The 20,601-nt window shown below is 45.7% G+C and overlaps 1 protein-coding gene across 2 annotated transcripts in view; it reads right to left on the bottom strand.

Annotated features, from left to right (window-relative positions):
- Window positions 1-20,601, bottom strand: part of LOC139584172 (anoctamin-5-like) — an 80,616-nt gene that overhangs the window by 31,467 nt on the left and 28,548 nt on the right. For both annotated transcript variants that reach the window (XM_071415717.1, XM_071415718.1), the window contains 9 exons: window positions 13,797-13,904; window positions 10,062-10,130; window positions 9,186-9,308; window positions 8,717-8,878; window positions 8,318-8,431; window positions 5,664-5,779; window positions 4,916-5,050; window positions 4,402-4,507; window positions 4,232-4,292 (listed from right to left, as the gene is read on the bottom strand). In XM_071415717.1, the coding sequence (XP_071271818.1) occupies window positions 4,232-4,292; window positions 4,402-4,507; window positions 4,916-5,050; window positions 5,664-5,779; window positions 8,318-8,431; window positions 8,717-8,878; window positions 9,186-9,308; window positions 10,062-10,130; window positions 13,797-13,904 (994 nt within the window). The remainder of the gene's footprint in view (window positions 1-4,231; window positions 4,293-4,401; window positions 4,508-4,915; window positions 5,051-5,663; window positions 5,780-8,317; window positions 8,432-8,716; window positions 8,879-9,185; window positions 9,309-10,061; window positions 10,131-13,796; window positions 13,905-20,601) is intronic.

Below are 20,601 nucleotides of genomic sequence, written 5' to 3'. Positions count from 1 at the left end.
CAGGAGGACAATGGAGAGTTAGGGAAGGTAGGAACAGAGTCACTACAGGAGGACAATGGAGAGTTAGGGAAGGTAGGAACAGAGTCACTGCAGGAGGACAATGGAGAGTTAGGGAAGGTAGGAACAGAGTCACTACAGGAGGACAATGGAGAGTTAGGGAAGGTAGGAACAGAGTCACTACAGGAGGACAATGGAGAGTTAGTGAAGGTAGGAACATAGTCACTACAGGAGGACAATGGAGAGTTAGGGAAGGTAGGAACAGAGTCACTACAGGAGGACAATGGAGAGTTAGGGAAGGTAGGAACAGAGTCACTGCAGGAGGACAATGGAGAGTTAGGGAAGGTAGGAACAGAGTCACTACAGGAGGACAATGGAGAGTTAGGGAAGGTAGGAACAGAGTCACTACAGGAGGACAATGGAGAGTTAGTGAAGGTAGGAACATAGTCACTACAGGAGGACAATGGAGAGTTAGGGAAGGTAGGATCAGAGTCACTACAGGAGGACAATGGAGAGTTAGTGAAGGTAGGAACAGAGTCACTACAGGAGGACAATGGAGAGTTAGTAAAGGTAGGAACAGAGTCACTACAGGAGGACAATGGAGAGTTAGGGAAGGTAGGAACAGAGTCACTACAGGAGGACAATGGAGAGTTAGGGAAGGTAGGAACAGAGTCACTGCAGGAGGACAATGGAGAGTTAGGGAAGGTAGGAACAGAGTCACTACAGGAGGACAATGGAGAGTTGGGGAAGGTAGGAACAGAGTCACTGCAGGAGGACAATGGAGAGTTAGGGAAGGTAGGAACAGAGTCACTACAGGAGGACAATGGAGAGTTGGGGAAGGTAGGAACAGAGTCACTGCAGGAGGACTATGGAGAGTTAGTGAAGGTAGGAACAGAGTCACTACAGGAGGACAATGGAGAGTTAGGGAAGGTAGGAACAGAGTCACTACAGGAGGACAATGGAGAGTTAGTGAAGGTAGGAACAGAGTCACTACAGGAGGACAATGGAGAGTTAGGGAAGGTAGGAACAGAGTCACTGCAGGAGGACAATGGAGAGTTAGTGAAGGTAGGAACAGAGTCACTGCAGGAGGACAATGGAGAGTTAGTGAAGGTAGGAACAGAGTCACTACAGGAGGACAATGGAGAGTTAGGGAAGGTAGGAACAGAGTCACTACAGGAGGACAATGGAGAGTTAGGGAAGGTAGGAACAGAGTCACTACAGGAGGACAATGGAGAGTTAGGGAAGGTAGGATCAGAGTCACTACAGGAGGAAAATGGAGAGTTAGTGAAGGTAGGAACAGAGTCACTACAGGAGGACAATGGAGAGTTAGGGAAGGTAGGAACAGAGTCACTGCAGGAGGACAATGGAGAGTTAGTGAAGGTAGGAACAGAGTCACTGCAGGAGGAAAATGGAGAGTTAGTGAAGGTAGGAACAGAGTCACTACAGGAGGACAATGGAGAGTTAGGGAAGGTAGGAACAGAGTCACTACAGGAGGACAATTGAGAGTTAGGGAAGGTAGGATCAGAGTCACTACAGGAGGACAATGGAGAGTTAGGGAAGGTAGGAACAGAGTCACTACAGGAGGACAATGGAGAGTTAGGGAAGGTAGGAACAGAGTCACTGCAGGAGGACAATGGAGAGTTAGGGAAGGTAGGAACAGAGTCACTACAGGAGGACAATGGAGAGTTAGGGAAGGTAGGAACAGAGTCACTACAGGAGGACAATGGAGAGTTAGTGAAGGTAGGAACATAGTCACTACAGGAGGACAATGGAGAGTTAGGGAAGGTAGGATCAGAGTCACTACAGGAGGACAATGGAGAGTTAGTGAAGGTAGGAACAGAGTCACTACAGGAGGACAATGGAGAGTTAGTGAAGGTAGGAACAGAGTCACTACAGGAGGACAATGGAGAGTTAGGGAAGGTAGGAACAGAGTCACTACAGGAGGACAATGGAGAGTTAGGGAAGGTAGGAACAGAGTCACTGCAGGAGGACAATGGAGAGTTAGGGAAGGTAGGAACAGAGTCACTACAGGAGGACAATGGAGAGTTGGGGAAGGTAGGAACAGAGTCACTGCAGGAGGACAATGGAGAGTTAGGGAAGGTAGGAACAGAGTCACTACAGGAGGACAATGGAGAGTTGGGGAAGGTAGGAACAGAGTCACTGCAGGAGGACAATGGAGAGTTAGTGAAGGTAGGAACAGAGTCACTACAGGAGGACAATGGAGAGTTAGGGAAGGTAGGAACAGAGTCACTACAGGAGGACGATGGAGAGTTAGGGAAGGTAGGATCAGAGTCACTACAGGAGGATAATGGAGAGTTAGGGAAGGTAGGAACAGAGTCACTACAGGAGGACAATGGAGAGTTAGGGAAGGTAGGAACAGAGTCACTGCAGGAGGACAATGGAGAGTTAGGGAAGGTAGGAACAGAGTCACTACAGGAGGACAATGGAGAGTTAGGGAAGGTAGGAACAGAGTCACTACAGGAGGACAATGGAGAGTTAGTGAAGGTAGGAACATAGTCACTACAGGAGGACAATGGAGAGTTAGGGAAGGTAGGATCAGAGTCACTACAGGAGGACAATGGAGAGTTAGTGAAGGTAGGGACAGAGTCACTACAGGAGGACAATGGAGAGTTAGTGAAGGTAGGAACAGAGTCACTACAGGAGGACAATGGAGAGTTAGGGAAGGTAGGAACAGAGTCACTACAGGAGGACAATGGAGAGTTAGGGAAGGTAGGAACAGAGTCACTGCAGGAGGACAATGGAGAGTTAGGGAAGGTAGGAACAGAGTCACTACAGGAGGACAATGGAGAGTTAGGGAAGGTAGGAACAGAGTCACTACAGGAGGACAATGGAGAGTTAGTGAAGGTAGGAACATAGTCACTACAGGAGGACAATGGAGAGTTAGGGAAGGTAGGATCAGAGTCACTACAGGAGGACAATGGAGAGTTAGTGAAGGTAGGGACAGAGTCACTACAGGAGGACAATGGAGAGTTAGTGAAGGTAGGAACAGAGTCACTACAGGAGGACAATGGAGAGTTAGGGAAGGTAGGAACAGAGTCACTACAGGAGGACAATGGAGAGTTAGGGAAGGTAGGAACAGAGTCACTGCAGGAGGACAATGGAGAGTTAGGGAAGGTAGGAACAGAGTCACTACAGGAGGACAATGGAGAGTTGGGGAAGGTAGGAACAGAGTCACTGCAGGAGGACAATGGAGAGTTAGGGAAGGTAGGAACAGAGTCACTACAGGAGGACAATGGAGAGTTGGGGAAGGTAGGAACAGAGTCACTGCAGGAGGACAATGGAGAGTTAGTGAAGGTAGGAACAGAGTCACTACAGGAGGACAATGGAGAGTTAGGGAAGGTAGGATCAGAGTCACTACAGGAGGACAATGGAGAGTTAGGGAGATAACTCTTCATCATAAATAGGTCCATGGCATGATAGTGCCATAGGAAGAGGATCTGCTGTTATAAATTACTAAAAAAAAGTATAAAGTTATACCACAACTATACTTGTGTTTTCCAGTTGTATAGAGACTGGCAGCTTCCTTTAGGTGGAGCTCAGGACTAAGCCTGCACCTTTTTACACCTAATATTCACTAGACTGTCACTTAATATTCACTGAGACTGTCACTTAATATTCACAGAGACTGTCACTTAATATTCACAGAGACTGTCACTTAATATTCACAGAGACTGTCACTTAATATTCACTGGACTGTCACTTAATATTCACTGAGACTGTCACTTAATATTCAATGAGACGGTCACTTAATATTCACTAAGACTGTCACTTAATATTCACTGAGACTGTCACTTAATATTCACTAAGACTGTCACTTAATATTCACTGAGACTGTCACTTAATATTCACTGAGACTGTCACTTAATATTCACTGAGACTGTCACTTAATATTCACTGAGACTGTCACTTAATATTCATTAAGACCGTCACATAATATTCATTAAGACTGTCACTTAATATTCACTAAGAATGTCACTTAATATTCACTGAGACTGTCACTTAATATTCACTGAGACTGTCACTTAATATTCACTGAGACTGTCACTTAATATTCACTAGACTGTCACTTAATATTCACTAAGACTGTCACTTAATATTCACTGGGACTGTCACTTAATATTCACTGAGACTGTCACTTAACTGGACTGTCATTGAGACTGTCACTTAATATTCACTAGACTGTCATTTAATATTCACTGAGACTGTCACTTACCCCAAATCCCCATGAATATGGCAAAGAACACCGTCCCCACGTTGTCAAACATATGTGATTGCTGATAGAAGAGAAACATAGAGCACGGTCATTGACTTGACCTGAAGTTCTGGTCGCAATATGAACATATCACAACAGTGTCTGTCTGTACAGTATCATAGTCTTCATACCCAGGACGAGTTACACGTTGAGTTGAGTTTCCAGTAGCCACATTTCTTATCACACAGCGGACACATGATGATGTTGCCTCCAATCTCCTCACTACAGATTTCTTTACTGAAACAAGATTATATTTTATTTTTTAAAAACATGATATTCTCATAACATACTGCAAATATTTTTCCAGGAAACATATATTGAGGGACGGATTCCTGGACACGGAATCCCAGACATACAGTAGATTCTCCATTCAGTATGCCTTTCATTACAGCCAACGTCTTAACTGTGTTTGGGAAACCGGCCTTTCAGTCCTGCCAAAATCGTAATTAACCTGTGTCCGATTTTTAGGTTGGGGGGGGGGGGGGGGGTACGGGATAGTGCCTAGGATTTTTAGGCTGGGGGTAGGGGATAGTGCCTAAGATTTTTAGGGTGGGGGGTAGGGTATAGTGCCTAGGATTTTTAGGCTGTGAGTTAGGGGGTAGGGGATAGTGCCTAGGGGTTGAATTGTGATTCAGGGGCCCTCACCTCCAGACGTTGTCATCGAAGGTGAACAATCCATAGAGAAAACAGATCAGGCCGACTACCGCAGCAAAGAACAGCATCTCAGTGTAGAAACCCAGCCAGGCAAAGTAGATCCCAATCTTCTCCCCGTAGTACTTCCTGTTATGGGAAATACAACACAACCAATCAAACATCTTCTCCCCGTAACACTTCCTGTTATGGGAAATACAACACAACCAATCAAACATCTTCTCCACGTAATACTTCCTGTTATGGGAAATACAACACAACCAATCAAACATCTTCTCCCCGTAATACTTCCTGTTATGGGAAATACAACACAACCAATCAAACATCTTCTCCACGTAATACTTCCTGTTATGGGAAATACAACACAACCAATCAAACATCTTCTCCACGTAATACTTCCTGTTATGGGAAATACAACACAACCAATCAAACATCTTCTCCCCGTAATACTTCCTGTTATGGGAAATACAACACAACCAATCAAACAACAACAGTCTGTTTAGTGTCTAAAATAAATCAAAAAGAGGACAACGTGGAGACTAGATTCAAACAAACGCAGATTAATGACCTGTGCACCGCGGTTCACATTTAAAGGGGATTTCCGCTTTAATCCGTGGGAGTTAACAGAGAATGTGAGATCCACAAACATTAGGGACGTTGCCTTAAAAGTACAGTATATCAAACGTGCACAGGTTGTTAATCTGAGTTGGATTGAACACCTGGCTTCGTGTTGTGTTCTCACCGTATCAAGTTGAGGGGCTGCTCTTTGAAGAAACTGAGGAACTGGGCCCAGTGTGTGTAGAGGTTGAATCTCTCACTCTCACTGTTGGAATCCCTGGATGGCTTCCAGTATCGAGACTTTATACATACAGAGGGATACAGACCTATTTATCGTGTCATCGTCCTACATCCTTATCCATAACATGCCTTGTCTATGGTTGCAAAATTCAGATAACTCCCCCCCCCCCCCCCCAAAAAAAAAAATATTCCTAGGTATTTTACAGAAAATCTCAGTTGGAAGATTCCCTAAATCAGGAGGTAAATAAGCAGGGGATCTGGAATCCTCTCGCCAGGATTTCTGGAAAACCTGAGGATTCTGGGAAATTTACCCGGAATTGTGCAACCTTATGCCTGTTTTTATTTGAACCTTTATTTAACGAGGCAAATCAGTTAAATAACTAATTATTATTTACAATGACAGCCTAGGAACAGTGGGTTAACTGCCTTGTTCAGGGGCAGAACGACAGATTTTTACCTTGTCAGCTCTGTGATTCGATCTCGCAACCTTTCGGTTACAAGTCCAACGCTCTAACCACTAGGCTACCCTGCTGCCTCTACGCTCTAACCACTAGGCTACCTGCCTCCCTTACGCTCTAACCACTAGGCTACCTGCCGCCCCTCCACTCTAACCACTAGGCTACCTGCCGCCCCTCCACTCTAACCACTAGGCTACCTGCCGCCCCGACGCTCTAACCACTAGGCTACCTGCCGCCCCTCCACTCTAACCAATAGGCTACCTGCCGCCCCTACACTCTAACCAATAGGCTACTTGCCTCCCCTACACTCTAACCACTAGGCTACCTGCCGCCCCTACACTCTAACCAATAGGCTACCTGCCGCCCCTCCACTCTAACCACTAGGCTACCTGCCGCCCCTCCACTCTAACCACTAGGCTACCTGCCGCCCCTCCACTCTAACCACTAGGCTACCTGCCGCCCCTCCACTCTAACGACTAGGCTACCTGCCGCCCCTCCACTCTAACGACTAGGCTACCTGCCGCCCCTCCACTCTAACCACTAGGCTACCTGCCGCCCCTCCACTCTAACCACTAGGCTACCTGCCGCCCCTCCGCTCTAACCACTAGGCTACCTGCCGCCCCTCCACTCTAACCACTAGGCTACCTGCCGCCCCTCCGCTCTAACCACTAGGCTACCTGCCGCCCCTCCACTCTAACCACTAGGCTACCTGCCGCCCCTCCACTCTAACCACTAGGCTACCTGCCGCCCCTCCACTCTAACGACTAGGCTACCTGCCGCCCCTCCACTCTAACGACTAGGCTACCTGCCGCCCCTCCACTCTAACCACTAGGCTACCTGCCGCCCCTCCACTCTAACCACTAGGCTACCTGCCGCCCCTCCACTCTAACCACTAGGCTACCTGCCGCCCCTCCACTCTAACCACTAGGCTACCTGCCGCCCCTCCTCTCTAACCACTAGGCTACCTGCCGCCCCTCCTCTCTAACCACTAGGCTACCTGCCGCCCCTCCACTCTAACCACTAGGCTACCTGCCTCCCCTCCACTCTAACGACTAGGCTACCTGCCGCCCCTCCACTCTAACCACTAGGCTACCTGCCTCCCCTCCACTCTAACCACTAGGCTACCTGCCGCCCCTCCACTCTAACCACTAGGCTACCTGCCGCCCCTCCACTCTAACCACTAGGCTACCTGCCGCCCCTCCACTCTAACCACTAGGCTACCTGCCGCCCCTCCACTCTAACCACTAGGCTACCTGCCGCCCCTCCACTCTAACCACTAGGCTACCTGCCGCCCCTCCACTCTAACCACTAGGCTACCTGCCGCCCCTCCACTCTAACCACTAGGCTACCTGCCGCCCCTCCACTCTAACCACTAGGCTACATGCCGCCCCTCCACTCTAACCACTAGGCTACCTGCCGCCCCTCCACTCTAACCACTAGGCTACCTGCCGCCCCTCCACTCTAACCACTAGGCTACCTGCCGCCCCTCCACTCTAACGACTAGGCTACCTGCCGCCCCTCCGCTCTAACCACTAGGCTACCTGCCGCCCCTCCGCTCTAACCACTAGGCTACCTGCCGCCCCTCCACTCTAACCACTAGGCTACCTGCCGCCCCTCCACTCTAACCACTAGGCTACCTGCCGCCCCTCCACTCTAACCACTAGGCTACCTGCCGCCCCACAATGTGGAATGTCTCATTCCAAAGGGGATGAGAATGGGGTTAATTTTGATAAAGATACCCCCTTTTGGGGGGGAATTACTATATGAACGACACATTGTGCACACAAAACAATTCCTTCCCCATTTCCACCACTAGATAAATGACTTCACGGATACTCAATGGCTGTACGTATGAAACAGCCCCACAACAGCCCAGAGGGCAAAGCTGGTTAAAATGATATAACAACCAGTTTCCCCTACTAGGAGAGAAGGGCACTTTCAGAGTTTTTTTGGGGGGTCAATTCCATTTCAAATCCAGTCATTTCAGAAAGGAAACCAAATTCCAATTCCACATTTTTCTCATTGAAAAAGCGTAGAATAAAAATTGTAATTGTAATTTCAGTGTACGTCCTAAATTTTGACTGGAATTTAAACGGAATTGACCCCAAACCCTGGTCACTGTTAGACAGTAGCTTCTTACATCATGTAGTGGGAAGGCAGACCCGTAGGTGGCGTTGTTGAGCAGGCGCTTGATGCCCTTCTTGTCCTCTCTGTCCGTCTTGTGGTAGGGACAACGGGCTAGGATGTAGTACACCTGGGAGGAGAGGAGAGAGCAATACATACATAGAGATTCACAATTCTACAAATAGAGGACTGTCTATTCTACAAGTCATTATACTGCCATGACTACATTCCAAATTAATTTATAAAGACATTTTTACATCAACCGTTGTTACAAAGTGCTTCACATCCAGGAAGGAACCCTGAGAGGAACGAGACTCAGAAGAGAAGCCAATTCTTCTTTCTTTGATTCTCTTATACAAAAGCCACTAGGCTACCTGCCGCCTCTACGCTCTAACCACTAGATTGGCCTACTTACTATCCTATTGCGGACGGAAGGAGGGAAGAATGTCTCCTTGTCATCGATGAGGAAGAAGTCAATCTTTCCCTTGTTGAAAGGTGAGGTGAAATAGTCCGGTTCAGGATTCATAATGTGATCCGGTAGACGGAAAGGGGTGAACAGCCAATCCATGGGAATGTCCTGGATGAAGAACATATTAAGAAAAAAAGAATACTTTACTTTCCAAAGCTAGTCTGTTTGTGCCCCGTCATGCCAACTCATTGTCACCACAAACATGTTTCGGAATGACAATGACAACAATGTAGTTGGGCATGAACACAAAAAAGATCTGGGATCAAACTACAGTTTTTTCCTACAGTCCAAAGACTGGTCAGATATTTTCTTTCAGTTCTGGTATTGGAACCGGGAAAACAATCCGTTTGCTTGGCCCGCCTCGCTAACCGCTAGGCTACCTGGCTGCTAGGCTACCTGGCTGCCTCTACCGTACCTGGTGAACGGGGATGTCGTTTTCCTTGAAGGGAACCTTGATCTTCAGGACATCGGCGTAGGTGGCAAGAACCTCCCATGGAGCGTGGATCTTCACAAAGTACGTCTTCCTGTCATCTGACTCCTGATTGGAGGAGAGAGATGGAGAGATGGAGAGATAGATAGATGTGGAGATGGATGGACAGACGGACAGACAGAAAGGCAGACGGACAGACAAACAGACACAATAGCCAAGTGTAGCTACTTAAGTTCGCCTCCACCACCACAAACAAACCATTTTCCTGTACTGTGGTGTAAAGTTAATAAATCTGAGTATTTCTATTGATCTATCTCCCCCCGGTGGTGAGAAAGAGTAATGGCATCCCCCTGAACAAAAACACTGCCAGGACAGTCTGTCCCTGTATACTAAATATCTCTTGTTTCAGACCTTTATTCATTCACTAGCCTGGTCTCAGATCTGTTTATAATGTGTAACTAACTCCTCTGGTCTGATGGTGTTATTCACTAGCCCTGGTCCCAGATCTGTTTATACTGTGTAACTAACGCCTCTGGTCCGATGGTGTTATTCACTAGCCTGGTCCCAGATCAGTTTATACTGTGTAACTAACTCCTCTGGTCTGATGGTGTTATTCACTAGCCCTGGTCCCAGATCTGTTTATACTGTGTAACTAACTCCTCTGGTCCGATGGTGTTATTCACTAGCCTGGTCCCAGATCAGTTTATACTGTGTAACTAACTCCTCTGGTCCGATGGTGTTATTCACTAGCCTGGTCCCAGATCTGTTTATACTGTGTAACTGTATATCTGGGACCAGGCTATTTATTCACCAGAACTTGGTTAGATGTAATCAGATAAACCTTCAGGGCAGGAATCTTACCGATTTATCCTCTGTCTCCAGCTCCAGCCCTGCTTTCTGTAGGTTAGCCTCATATTCCCTCCGCCTCTCCTGTTGACACAACATAGAAGGAAGAAAAGAAAAGAGGAGAGAAGAGAGAGGAGAGAGGAAAATAGAGGAGAGGAGAGGAGAGGAGAGGAGAGGAGAGGAGAGGAGAGGAGAGGAGAGGAGAGGAGAGGAGAGGAGAGGAGAGAGGATAGGAGAGGAGAGGAGAGAGGATAGGAGTGCGGAATTGGCACAGGACATTCAATTTGCCCATCTCATCACTTTATTTTGTAATAAATATTTTGTAAAAGGTTTGTATTTATTTGTCATTTTGGAGAAAATGTTTTATGCCTGTTTGAATAGAAAGTGTACTCTGTTGCTTTAGGGTTATAAGCTCACCAGGCATCAATGAGGTTGTAATCAGAGAGTCTATGTTGGAGAACCTTAGTTGCCCAGTGGATTGTAGTTAGTTGGTCTTATTAGATGTGTCCTGCTCAAAATGACGTTCATATCGGTCTCAATTACCGGTTGGAATTCAGTTCATTCAACAAAACCTTGTTTCTTACGTTTCATTATGATTAAACCTTTAGTTGTGTTTGTGGCCTGATGACAAAGCAGGCAGTTTGTAAAAAAAGATGTCTGTTCTATACGTGTCATTTTGGAGCCGGTGTGTTTCTTAAAGTATTGCTGTGTCAATATGGTTTCTCGCTGGAATATCAAGACAGCTGGAACGTTTTATAGGTTTATTAAGGCCTTTCCCCTCCCAGAAGACCCACCCATTGGTTGATCCCCACCCAGAAACCCACCCATTGGTGTCTCCCCTCCCAGAAGACCCACCCATTGGTTGCTCCCCACCCAGAAGACACACCCATTGGTGTCTCCCCTCCCAGAAGACCCACCCATTGGTTGCTCCCCACCCAGAAACCCACCCATTGGTTGCTCCCCACCCAGAAACCCACCCATTGGTTGCTCCCCTCCCGGAAGACCCACCTATTGGTTGCTCCCCACCCAGAAACACACCCATTGGTTGCTCCCCACCCAGAAACCCACCCATTGGTTGCTCCCCACCCAGAAACCCACCCATTGGTTGCTCCCCACCCAGAAACCCACCCATTGGTTGATCCCCTCCCAGAAGACCCACCCATTGGTTGCTCCCCACCCAGAAGACCCACCCATTGGTTGCTCCCCTCCCAGAAGACCCACCCATTGGTTGCTCCCCACCCAGAAGACCCACCCATTGGTTGCTCCCCTCCCAGAAGACCCTCTCTATAAACCGTCTGATCATCATGCTTACTAGTGCCAGCTACACGTTTTAGAAATATTTGCAAATGTATTAAAAATAAAAAACAAATACCTTATTTGCATAATTATTCAGACCCTTCGCTATGAGACTCGAAATTGAGCTCAGGTGCATCCTGTTTCCATTGATCATCCTTGAGATGTTTCTACAACTTGATTGGAGTCCACCTGTGGTAAATTCAATTGATTGGACATGATTTGGAAAGGCACACACCTGTGGTTATATAGGGTCCCACAGTTGACAGTGCATGTCAGAGCGAAAACCAAGCCATGAGGTCGAAGGAATTGTCCGTAGAGATCCGTGACAGGATTGTGTTGAGGCACAGATCTGGGGAAGGGTACCAAAATATATCTGCAGCATTGAAGGTCCTCAAGAACACAGTGGCCTCCATCATTCTTAAATGAAGAAGTTTGGAACCACCAAGACTCTACCTAGAGCTGGCTGCCCGGCCAAACTGAGCAATCAGAGGAGAAGGGCCTTGGTCAGGAAGGTGACCAAGAACTCAATGATCACTCTGACAGAGCTCCAGTTCCTCTGTGGAGATGGGAGAACCTTCCAGAAGGACAACCATCTTAGCAGCACTCCACCAATCAGGTCTTTATGGTGGAGTGGCCAGACGGAAACCTCTCCTCAGTAAAAGGCACATGATAGCCTGCTTTATTTGCAAAAAGGCACCCAAAGGACTCTCAGACCATGAGAAACAAGATTGAACCCTTTGGCCTGAATGCCATGCGTCACATCTGGAGGAAACCTGGCATCATCCCTACGGTGAAGGGATGGTTGTGGCAGCATCATGCTCTGGGGATGTTTTCAGCGGCAGGGACTGGGAGACTAGTCAGGATCGAGGGAAAGATGAACGGAGCAAAGTACAGAGATTGAAAACCTGCTCCAGAGCGCTCAGGTCCTCAGACTGGAGCGAAGGTTCACCTTCCAACAGGACAACGACCCTAAGCACACAGCCAAGACAACACAGGAGTGGCTTCGGGACAAGTCTCTAAATGTCCTTAAGTGGCCCAGCCAGAGCCCGGACTTGAACCTGATCGAACATCTCTGGAGAAACCTGAAAATAGCTGTGCAGCAACGCTCCCCATCCAACCTGGCAGAGCTTGAGAGGATCTGCAGAGAATAATGGGAGAAACTCCCCAAATACTGGTGTGCCAAGCTTGTAGCGTCATACCCAAGAAGACTTGAGGCTGTAATCGCTGGCAAAGGTGCTTCAACAAAGTACTGAGTAAAGAGTCTGAATACTTATGTAAATGTGATATTTCTGCTGTTGTTTTTTTATACATTTGCTAACATGTCAAAAAAACATTTTTGCTTTTTCATTTTGGGGCATTGTGATGTCATTATGGGGCATTGTGATGCCATTATGGGGCATTGTGATGTCATTATGGGGCATTGTGTGTAGATTGATGGGGGGGAAAAATGTAATTTAATCAATTTTAGAATAAGGCTGTAACGTAACAAAATGTGGAAAAAGTCAAGGGGTCTGAATACTTTCCGAATGCACTGTAAATCACTATACATCACTTTATCATATGAACTTTGTGTACAAGGAAGCTTCACCTCAAAATGGCTACTTCTCCCACACAGCATGCAAATAGGACTCAAATATACTTAAATAACAAAGTTACCAAGGAAACTAAGGGTCAATTCAAGGCTAACTCAAAGCAGGAGGCAGATGATGAGGACATTCCATTCCATGGGGCTCAGTCACTGGCTAGGAATGAGGAATTATAGGTATTGTACTGTAGCTTGGCTTAAACGTTTCGTCTTGTTTCAAGGTATTTGTGTCATGTAGCTTATTTCTGAAATATGAACACTATCAACAGTCAGTGCTTGCTATTATGAACAGCTTGGCAAGAGACGTACCTAGCTGGTGCTGACAAGTGAAGTGAGTCAAGTAAAGTGTGTCAAGTAAGGTGAGTCAAGTGAGGTGAGTCAAGTCAAGTGAAGTGAGTCAAGTAAGGTGAGTCAAGTAAAGTGAAGTGAGTGAAGTGAGTCAAGTAAAAGTGTGTCAAGTAAAGTGAGTCAGGTAAAGTGAGTCAAGTGAAGTGAGTCAAGTAAAGCGTGTCAAGTGAAGTGAGTCCAGTAAAGTGAGTCAAGTGAAGTGAGTCAAGTGAAGTGAGTCAAGTAAAGGGAGAGTGCTGTGTATTACAGCATCCTGAATTATTTTCATACATCTTATTTACCCTGTATTACTGTAGTACTACCAACTACAGAGTCATGTAGCCGGATTAAACCAGAATGAACTCTGAACTCTGAACGAACTCACAACGGAGTGAAGCATTCCGTCAGGTCAGAAACCAGTATTAAATATCACTGAGAATTACAATGAAACCCCTGTGATAACGATGCACTTGACAACTATTTGAAGTAGAGGAAGTGTAGTTTATAGTGAGCCCAGGTGTGTTTTTGAAGGTGAATCTCACCTGTTTCTTCTCTCCGTCTCGGTCATCCACATAGGACAGGACGAAGTCAACCCTCTTCTTTCCGTCCCGGAAGAACACAGAGTCCTTACTCTGCTGATGCTTGTCGACCTGGGAGGAGACAGACAACACACACACACACACACACACACACACACACACACACACACACACACACACACACACACACACACACACACACACACACACACACACACACACACACACACACACACACACCGTCAACACACAAACCACAGTCAGCTGACATTCCCAGATATAGGGCCCGTTTCCCAGACATAGATTAAGACTAGATCTGGAATAAAAAGCTATTTCAATGGAGACTCTGTCTGGGAAAATGGTCCAGGAAGTACACCACCACACAGGAAAGCCTTGAGCCTTCAGTTCACTCCAACTTCAAGGTTTGAGTATCTACACAGACGTTTCAAGGTAGAACCATAGCTGAACACATTATTGAAAAAAGCCAGACCTCTGAAGCGAGCTATCCACAGCACAGCAACCGCACTGCAAATCAATCTATATACCGTCCGTGTAACAAGATACATCGAACCAAGATGAAGAATCACACACAGCATCACAGTGTTACCTCCCCTGCAAAGCCGGATGACGAGGACATGCAATGAGCAGGAGCAACGCAATTCATCCATGGCTGAAATGTTCTATGTTCCATTAAGCATATGTAACGGATGTGAAATGGCTAGCTAGTTAGCGGTGGTGCGCGCTAATAGCCTTTCAATCGGTGACATCACTCGCTCTGAGACCTTGAAGTAGTGGTTCCCCTTGCTCTGCAAGGGCCGCAGCTTTTGTGGAGCGATGGGTAACGATGCTTCGTGGGTGACTGTTGTTGATGTGTGCAGAGGGTCCCTGGTTCGCGCCCGGGTCGGGGCGAGGGGACGGACTAAAGTTAAACTGTTACACATAGTTACATCGAGGTTATCAGGAGGTTTGGATCTTGTTTTATCCACATTAGAACTGACCATGGTTTGGTCATTATCTTAATACACTGAGTCATGGTTTGGTCATTATCTTAATACACTGAGTCATGGTCTGGTCATTATCTTAATACACTGAGTCATGGTCTGGTCATTATCTTAATACACTGAGTCATGGTCTGGTCATTATCTTAATACACTGAGTCATGATCTGGTCATTATCTTAATACACGGAGTCATGGTCTGGTCATTATCTTAATACACTGAGTCATAGTATGGTCATTATCTTAATACACTGAGTCATGGTCTGGTCATTATCTTAATACACGGAGTCATGGTCTGGTCATTATCTTAATACACTGAGTCATGATCTGGTCATTATCTTAATACACGGAGTCATGGTCTGGTCATTATCTTAATACACGGAGTCATGGCCTGGTCATTATCTTAATACACGGAGTCATGGCCTGGGTCTTCAGTAATCTCGATTAACCCAGAAATAAAATCTTACAGAATTTGTTTACGCAGTATGCCCACGAGAGGTTTCTTGAAAGGTTGCATCTTAGTCTGGATCTCAAAGACTTCTGTCTTGATTATAGGTTGGGTCTGGGTCTCAAAGACTTCTGTCTTGACTCTATCTCTGGTTAGTTTAGCAGATTACAGTAGCCTCTGTCCAAGACGGCACACAGAGCATTCCCACTGGGCACACCATGTCATTTCAACGTGGATAATATTTGGTTGAGATTACAAACTATATGCACCCACTCATAAAGAGAGCCAAAAGTTAGTTGAATTTCCAATGTTTTATCACTATGCTTTCAACCATCTTAAAAACAACACAATTCCAATGGAAAAAGAACATCTGATTGTTGGTTTAGTTCACCCAAATGTCTATCACTGCTAGGGGTGTGCCGAGTAGTCGGACAAAATGAGTATCGCAACGGATATGGGTACATTTTCTGGATACGCTTAAGATCCGAGTATATTTTCTAATTATCTGTGATCGTAAAAAAAAAAAAAAAGTTATTTTCGGGTGCCGCAAGCATCTATCTCATGTCAGTCAGTCCCAGAGTTTCTAAAGCATACGGTCATGCGCGAGTCGGTCATGCTCTAGATAATGCAACTGGCTAGTTTGTAAAGAGGGCGGGCTGTACTTTGATCCTGACGCTCTGATTGGATAGAACGAAGCTGTATTTCTCTGAACCACTCTCTTCATAAAGTCAACCGATCACTTTTCCTCGCATGTTTTCAGTCTGATCATTTAGATTGCTGCTGCCTGCTAGTATGATAAATCACATGGTGAGGATGTTTGTTATCAAGCGATCAATGTGTATAATATCTTAACAAATGGGGCAAGGGTAGGGAACAAATATGAAACCTATAGGCGTTCCGACTGAGTGACAGCAAACTTCGCTGCCCGCTGCAAATTGAGGACAAAGACACAACCCTCCGCGCACTGCTTCTAATCTGCAGCTTTTTTTGCAGTGAGAACGTCAATTTCTGGATACAATTATGAATATGAGTATGGCCACGTCGGCACACCCCTAATCATTGCGCTTTCAACCATTTAAAAGCACAGCAAAGTTCGGGAATACAATGAAAAATCGTGTTTATTTATATAAAAAAAATTGCCCACTGGTTGAAGGGCATTTATAGTAACAGTAACCGCAAAAACGTCACCATGGATGTTACTCATTTTATAGTCCCAAGCTCTCGTTATGTGTTGGTCTGGGTCTCAAGGACTTCTGTCTTGATTAGAGGCCATGGGTAACTGGAGAGAGATCTAAATTAAATGTCAACAAGACAAGACTGACTGCTGAACAGTAAAAGAAGCTAGCATATCACTCAGGATGAAGCAAGGTACTGGGCATGGTAGGCCAATATACACAGTCTAGTTTGCATATCACTCAGAATTAAGAAAGGTACTGGGCATGGTAGGCCAATATCCACAGTCTAGCTAGCATATATGCTAATATTTATATTGGAACATACAGTAACTTTTTGTAAATCTAGCCTGGTCCCAGAACTGTTTGTGCTGTCTTGCCAGCACAAATAGATCAGAGATCAGACTGGCCTTGTCAAGCAGACCACCATAGTCTCTGTGCCCAAGAACATCAAGGTAACCTAAATTACTATCTCCCAGTAGCACTCACATCTGTAGCCATGAAGTGCTTTGAAAGGCTGGTTATGGCTCACATCAACACTATCATCCCAGACACCCTGGACCCACTCCAATTCGCATACCGCCCCAACAGATCCACAGATGATCCAATTTCCATTGCACTCCACTCTGCTCTTTCCCACTTCGACAAAGGGAACACCTAAGTGAGAATGTTCATTGACTACAGCTCAGACTTCAACACCATAGTTTCCTCCAAGCTCATCACTAAGCTAAGGACCCTGGGACTGAACAACTCCTTCTGCAACTGGATCCTGGACTTCCTGACAGGACGCCCCAGGTGGTGAGGGTAGGCAACAACACATCCGCCGTGCTGACCGTCAACACAGGGGCCCCTCAAGGGTGTGTGCTCAGTCCCCTCCTGTACTCCCTGTTCACCCATGACTGTTTGGCCGCTCATGACTCCAACACCCTCTTAAGTTTTCCAACAACACGACGGTGGTAGGCCTGATCACCGACGACGATGAGACAGCCTATAGGGAGGAGGTCAGAGACCTGGCAGTGCTGTGCCAGGACAACAACCTTTCCCTCACCGTCAGCAAGACAAAGGAGCTGATCGTGGACTACAGGAAACAGAGCACGCCCTCATTCACATTGACGGGGCTGTAGTGGAGTGGGTTGAGAGCTTCAAGTTCCTCGGTGTCCACATCGCTAAGGACCTATCATGGTCCAAATACACCAACACAGTCGTGAAGGGAGCACGACAATGCCTCTTACCCCTCAGGAGGTTGAAAAGATTTGTCATGTGTCCTCAGATCTTCCTTAAATTCCTTCAGCTGCACCATTGAGAGCATCTTGACTGGCTGCATCACCGGCTTGGTACGGGCAACTGCTCGGCATCCAACCACAAAGCGCTACAGAGGGTAGTGCGTACCGCCCAGTACATCACTGGGGCCGAGTTCCCTGCGACCCAGGACCTCTATACCAGGCGGTGTCAGAGGAAGGCCCTAGAAATTGTCAAAGACCTCAGCCAGCCTAGTCATAGAGTGTTCTCTCTGCTAACGCACAGGCAAGCGGTAGCAATGTACCAAGTCTGGAACCAACAGGACCCTGAACAGCTTCTACCCCCAAGCCATAAGATTGATAAATAGTTAGTTAAATAGTTAACCAATATCTCCCCGGATTATCTACATTGACCCTTTTTGTACTAACTATTTTGACTCATCACATACGCTGCTGTTACTGTTTGTTGTCTGTCTTGTTGCCTAGTTACTACTAGTGAGCTCCAAAAGTATTGGGAAGTTGACACGTTGTTGTTGTTGATGTTGATGTTGTTGATGTTGTTGTTGTGGCTCTGTACTCCAGCACTTTGGACTTGACATGATACATTCACTAGGAGGTTAAAGTGCAGACTGTCAGCTTTTAATTTGAGGGTATACCAAATAGTTACACGGACTGTCTGCATTGACCCTTTTTGCACTAACCTTTTTTTTGACTCATTTTTTATTTATTTATTGTTATTTAACCTTTATTTAACCAGGTAGGCCAGTTGAGAACAAGTTCTCATTTATAACCCCGCGCGATCTGGCCAAGATAAAGCAAAGCAGTGCGACAAAAACAACAACACAGAGTTACACATAAACAAACGTTCAGTCAATAACACCAAAGAAAAGAAAAATAGAAACATCTATGTACATTGTGTGCAAATGTAGAAGAGTAGGGAGGTAGGCAATAAATAGGCCCTAGAGGTGAAAATAATAAAAATTTAGCATTAATACTGGAGTGATAGATGTGCAGATGATGATGTGCAAGTAGTGATACTGGGGTGCAAAAAGAGCAAGAGGGTAAGTAACAATATGGGGATGAGGTAGTCGGGTGGGCTATTTACAGATGGGCTGTGTACAGGTACAGTGATCGGTAAGCTGCTCTGACTCATCACATACACTGCTGCTACTGTTAACCATCTGTCACTTTATTCCTAGTTATATGTACATATCTACCTCCATGACCTCTGACCCCTGCCTATTCCCCCTAGTATTTCTCTATGTTCTCTCTCTCTCTGCATTCTTGGGAAGGACCCGTGACTAAGCATTTCAGGGTTAGTCCACACCCGTTGTTTACCAAGCATGTTGATGAATAACATTTGATCTCTACAGATGTATTTTCTTATTTAGAAACCGGAGCAGTTTTTTTTGGAACACTGTCATGTGGCAACTGAACCACCGCAATGTCCGGCCCAGTAAAGCCTGCAGCTCTTCCAATTCATTTTATATGCATGATCGGGACTCTTACTTTGGGTACCGTCCCGACCAACCCCCATATCCCAGCTATGTTTACCATTTACCAAATTCTGCAGCTCCTTGTAACGCACCAGAGCCTATGTACCTTCCACTTGTCTGACACACACACACACACACACACACACACACACACACACACACACACACACACACACACACACACACACACACACACACACACACACACACACACACACACACACACACACACACACACACAGGAAGCCATGTTGAGAAAGAGACCTGTTTTCTTTCATTGCTGCTACAGCTGTTCATATACCTATAAATAACTAACTGCACCCCGCACATTCTAGAACCGGCCATGCTGACATTGTTACAGTAGCTGTCTGGACCATAGCTGCTCTTAGAATTAGCACAACATAAAACATTGGGCGAAGTAGTCCCCCCAACACACTAGGTCCAGTCCCACTCTCTGTACCCTCTACCTCTACTAGACAGGACTCTAGCTGCAGTAGAATGATGACAACATACAAACTAGACAGGATTAGTTGCAGTAGAATGATCACAACATAAAAACTAGACAGAACTCTAACTGCAGTAGAATGATGACAACATAAAAACTAGACAGGATTAGTTGCAGTAGAATGATCACAACATAAAAACTAGACAGGACTCTAACTGCAGTAGAATGATGACAACATACAAACTAGACAGGATTAGTTGCAGTAGAATGATCACAACATAAAAACGAGACAGGATTAGTTGCAGTAGAATGATCACAACAGAAAAACTAGACAGGATTAGTTGCAGTAGAATGATCACAACATAAAAACTAGACAGAACTCTAACTGCAGTAGAATGATGACAACATACAAACTAGACAGGATTAGTTGCAGTAGAATGATCACAACATAAAAACTAGACAGGACTCTAACTGCAGTAGAATGATGACAACATACAAACTAGACAGGATTAGTTGCAGTAGAATGATCACAACATAAAAACGAGACAGGATTAGTTGCAGTAGAATGATCACAACATAAAAACTAGACAGGATTAGTTGCAGTAGAATGATCACAACATAAAAACTAGACAGGATTAGCTGCAGTAGAATGATCACAACATAAAAACTAGACAGGACTCTAGCTGCAGTAGAATGATTACAACATAAAAACTAGACAGGATTAGTTGCAGTAGAATGACTACAACAAAACTAGACAGGACTCTAGCTGCAGTAGAATGATTACAACATAAAAACTAGACAGGATTAGTTGCAGTCGAATGATTACAACAAAACTAGACAGGACTCTAGCTGCAGTATAATGATCACAACATAAAAACTAGACAGGATTAGTTGCAGTAGAATGATCACAACATAAAAACTAGACAGGATTAGTTGCAGTAGAATGACTACAACAAAACTAGACAGGATTAGCTGCAGTAGAATTATTACAAAATAAAAAGTAGACAGGACT

This window comes from Salvelinus alpinus, chromosome 9 (genome assembly GCF_045679555.1).
Source record: "Salvelinus alpinus chromosome 9, SLU_Salpinus.1, whole genome shotgun sequence".
In the NCBI taxonomy this organism is placed as follows: domain Eukaryota; kingdom Metazoa; phylum Chordata; class Actinopteri; order Salmoniformes; family Salmonidae; genus Salvelinus; species Salvelinus alpinus.
This window is presented reverse-complemented; position numbering and strand designations above follow the sequence as displayed.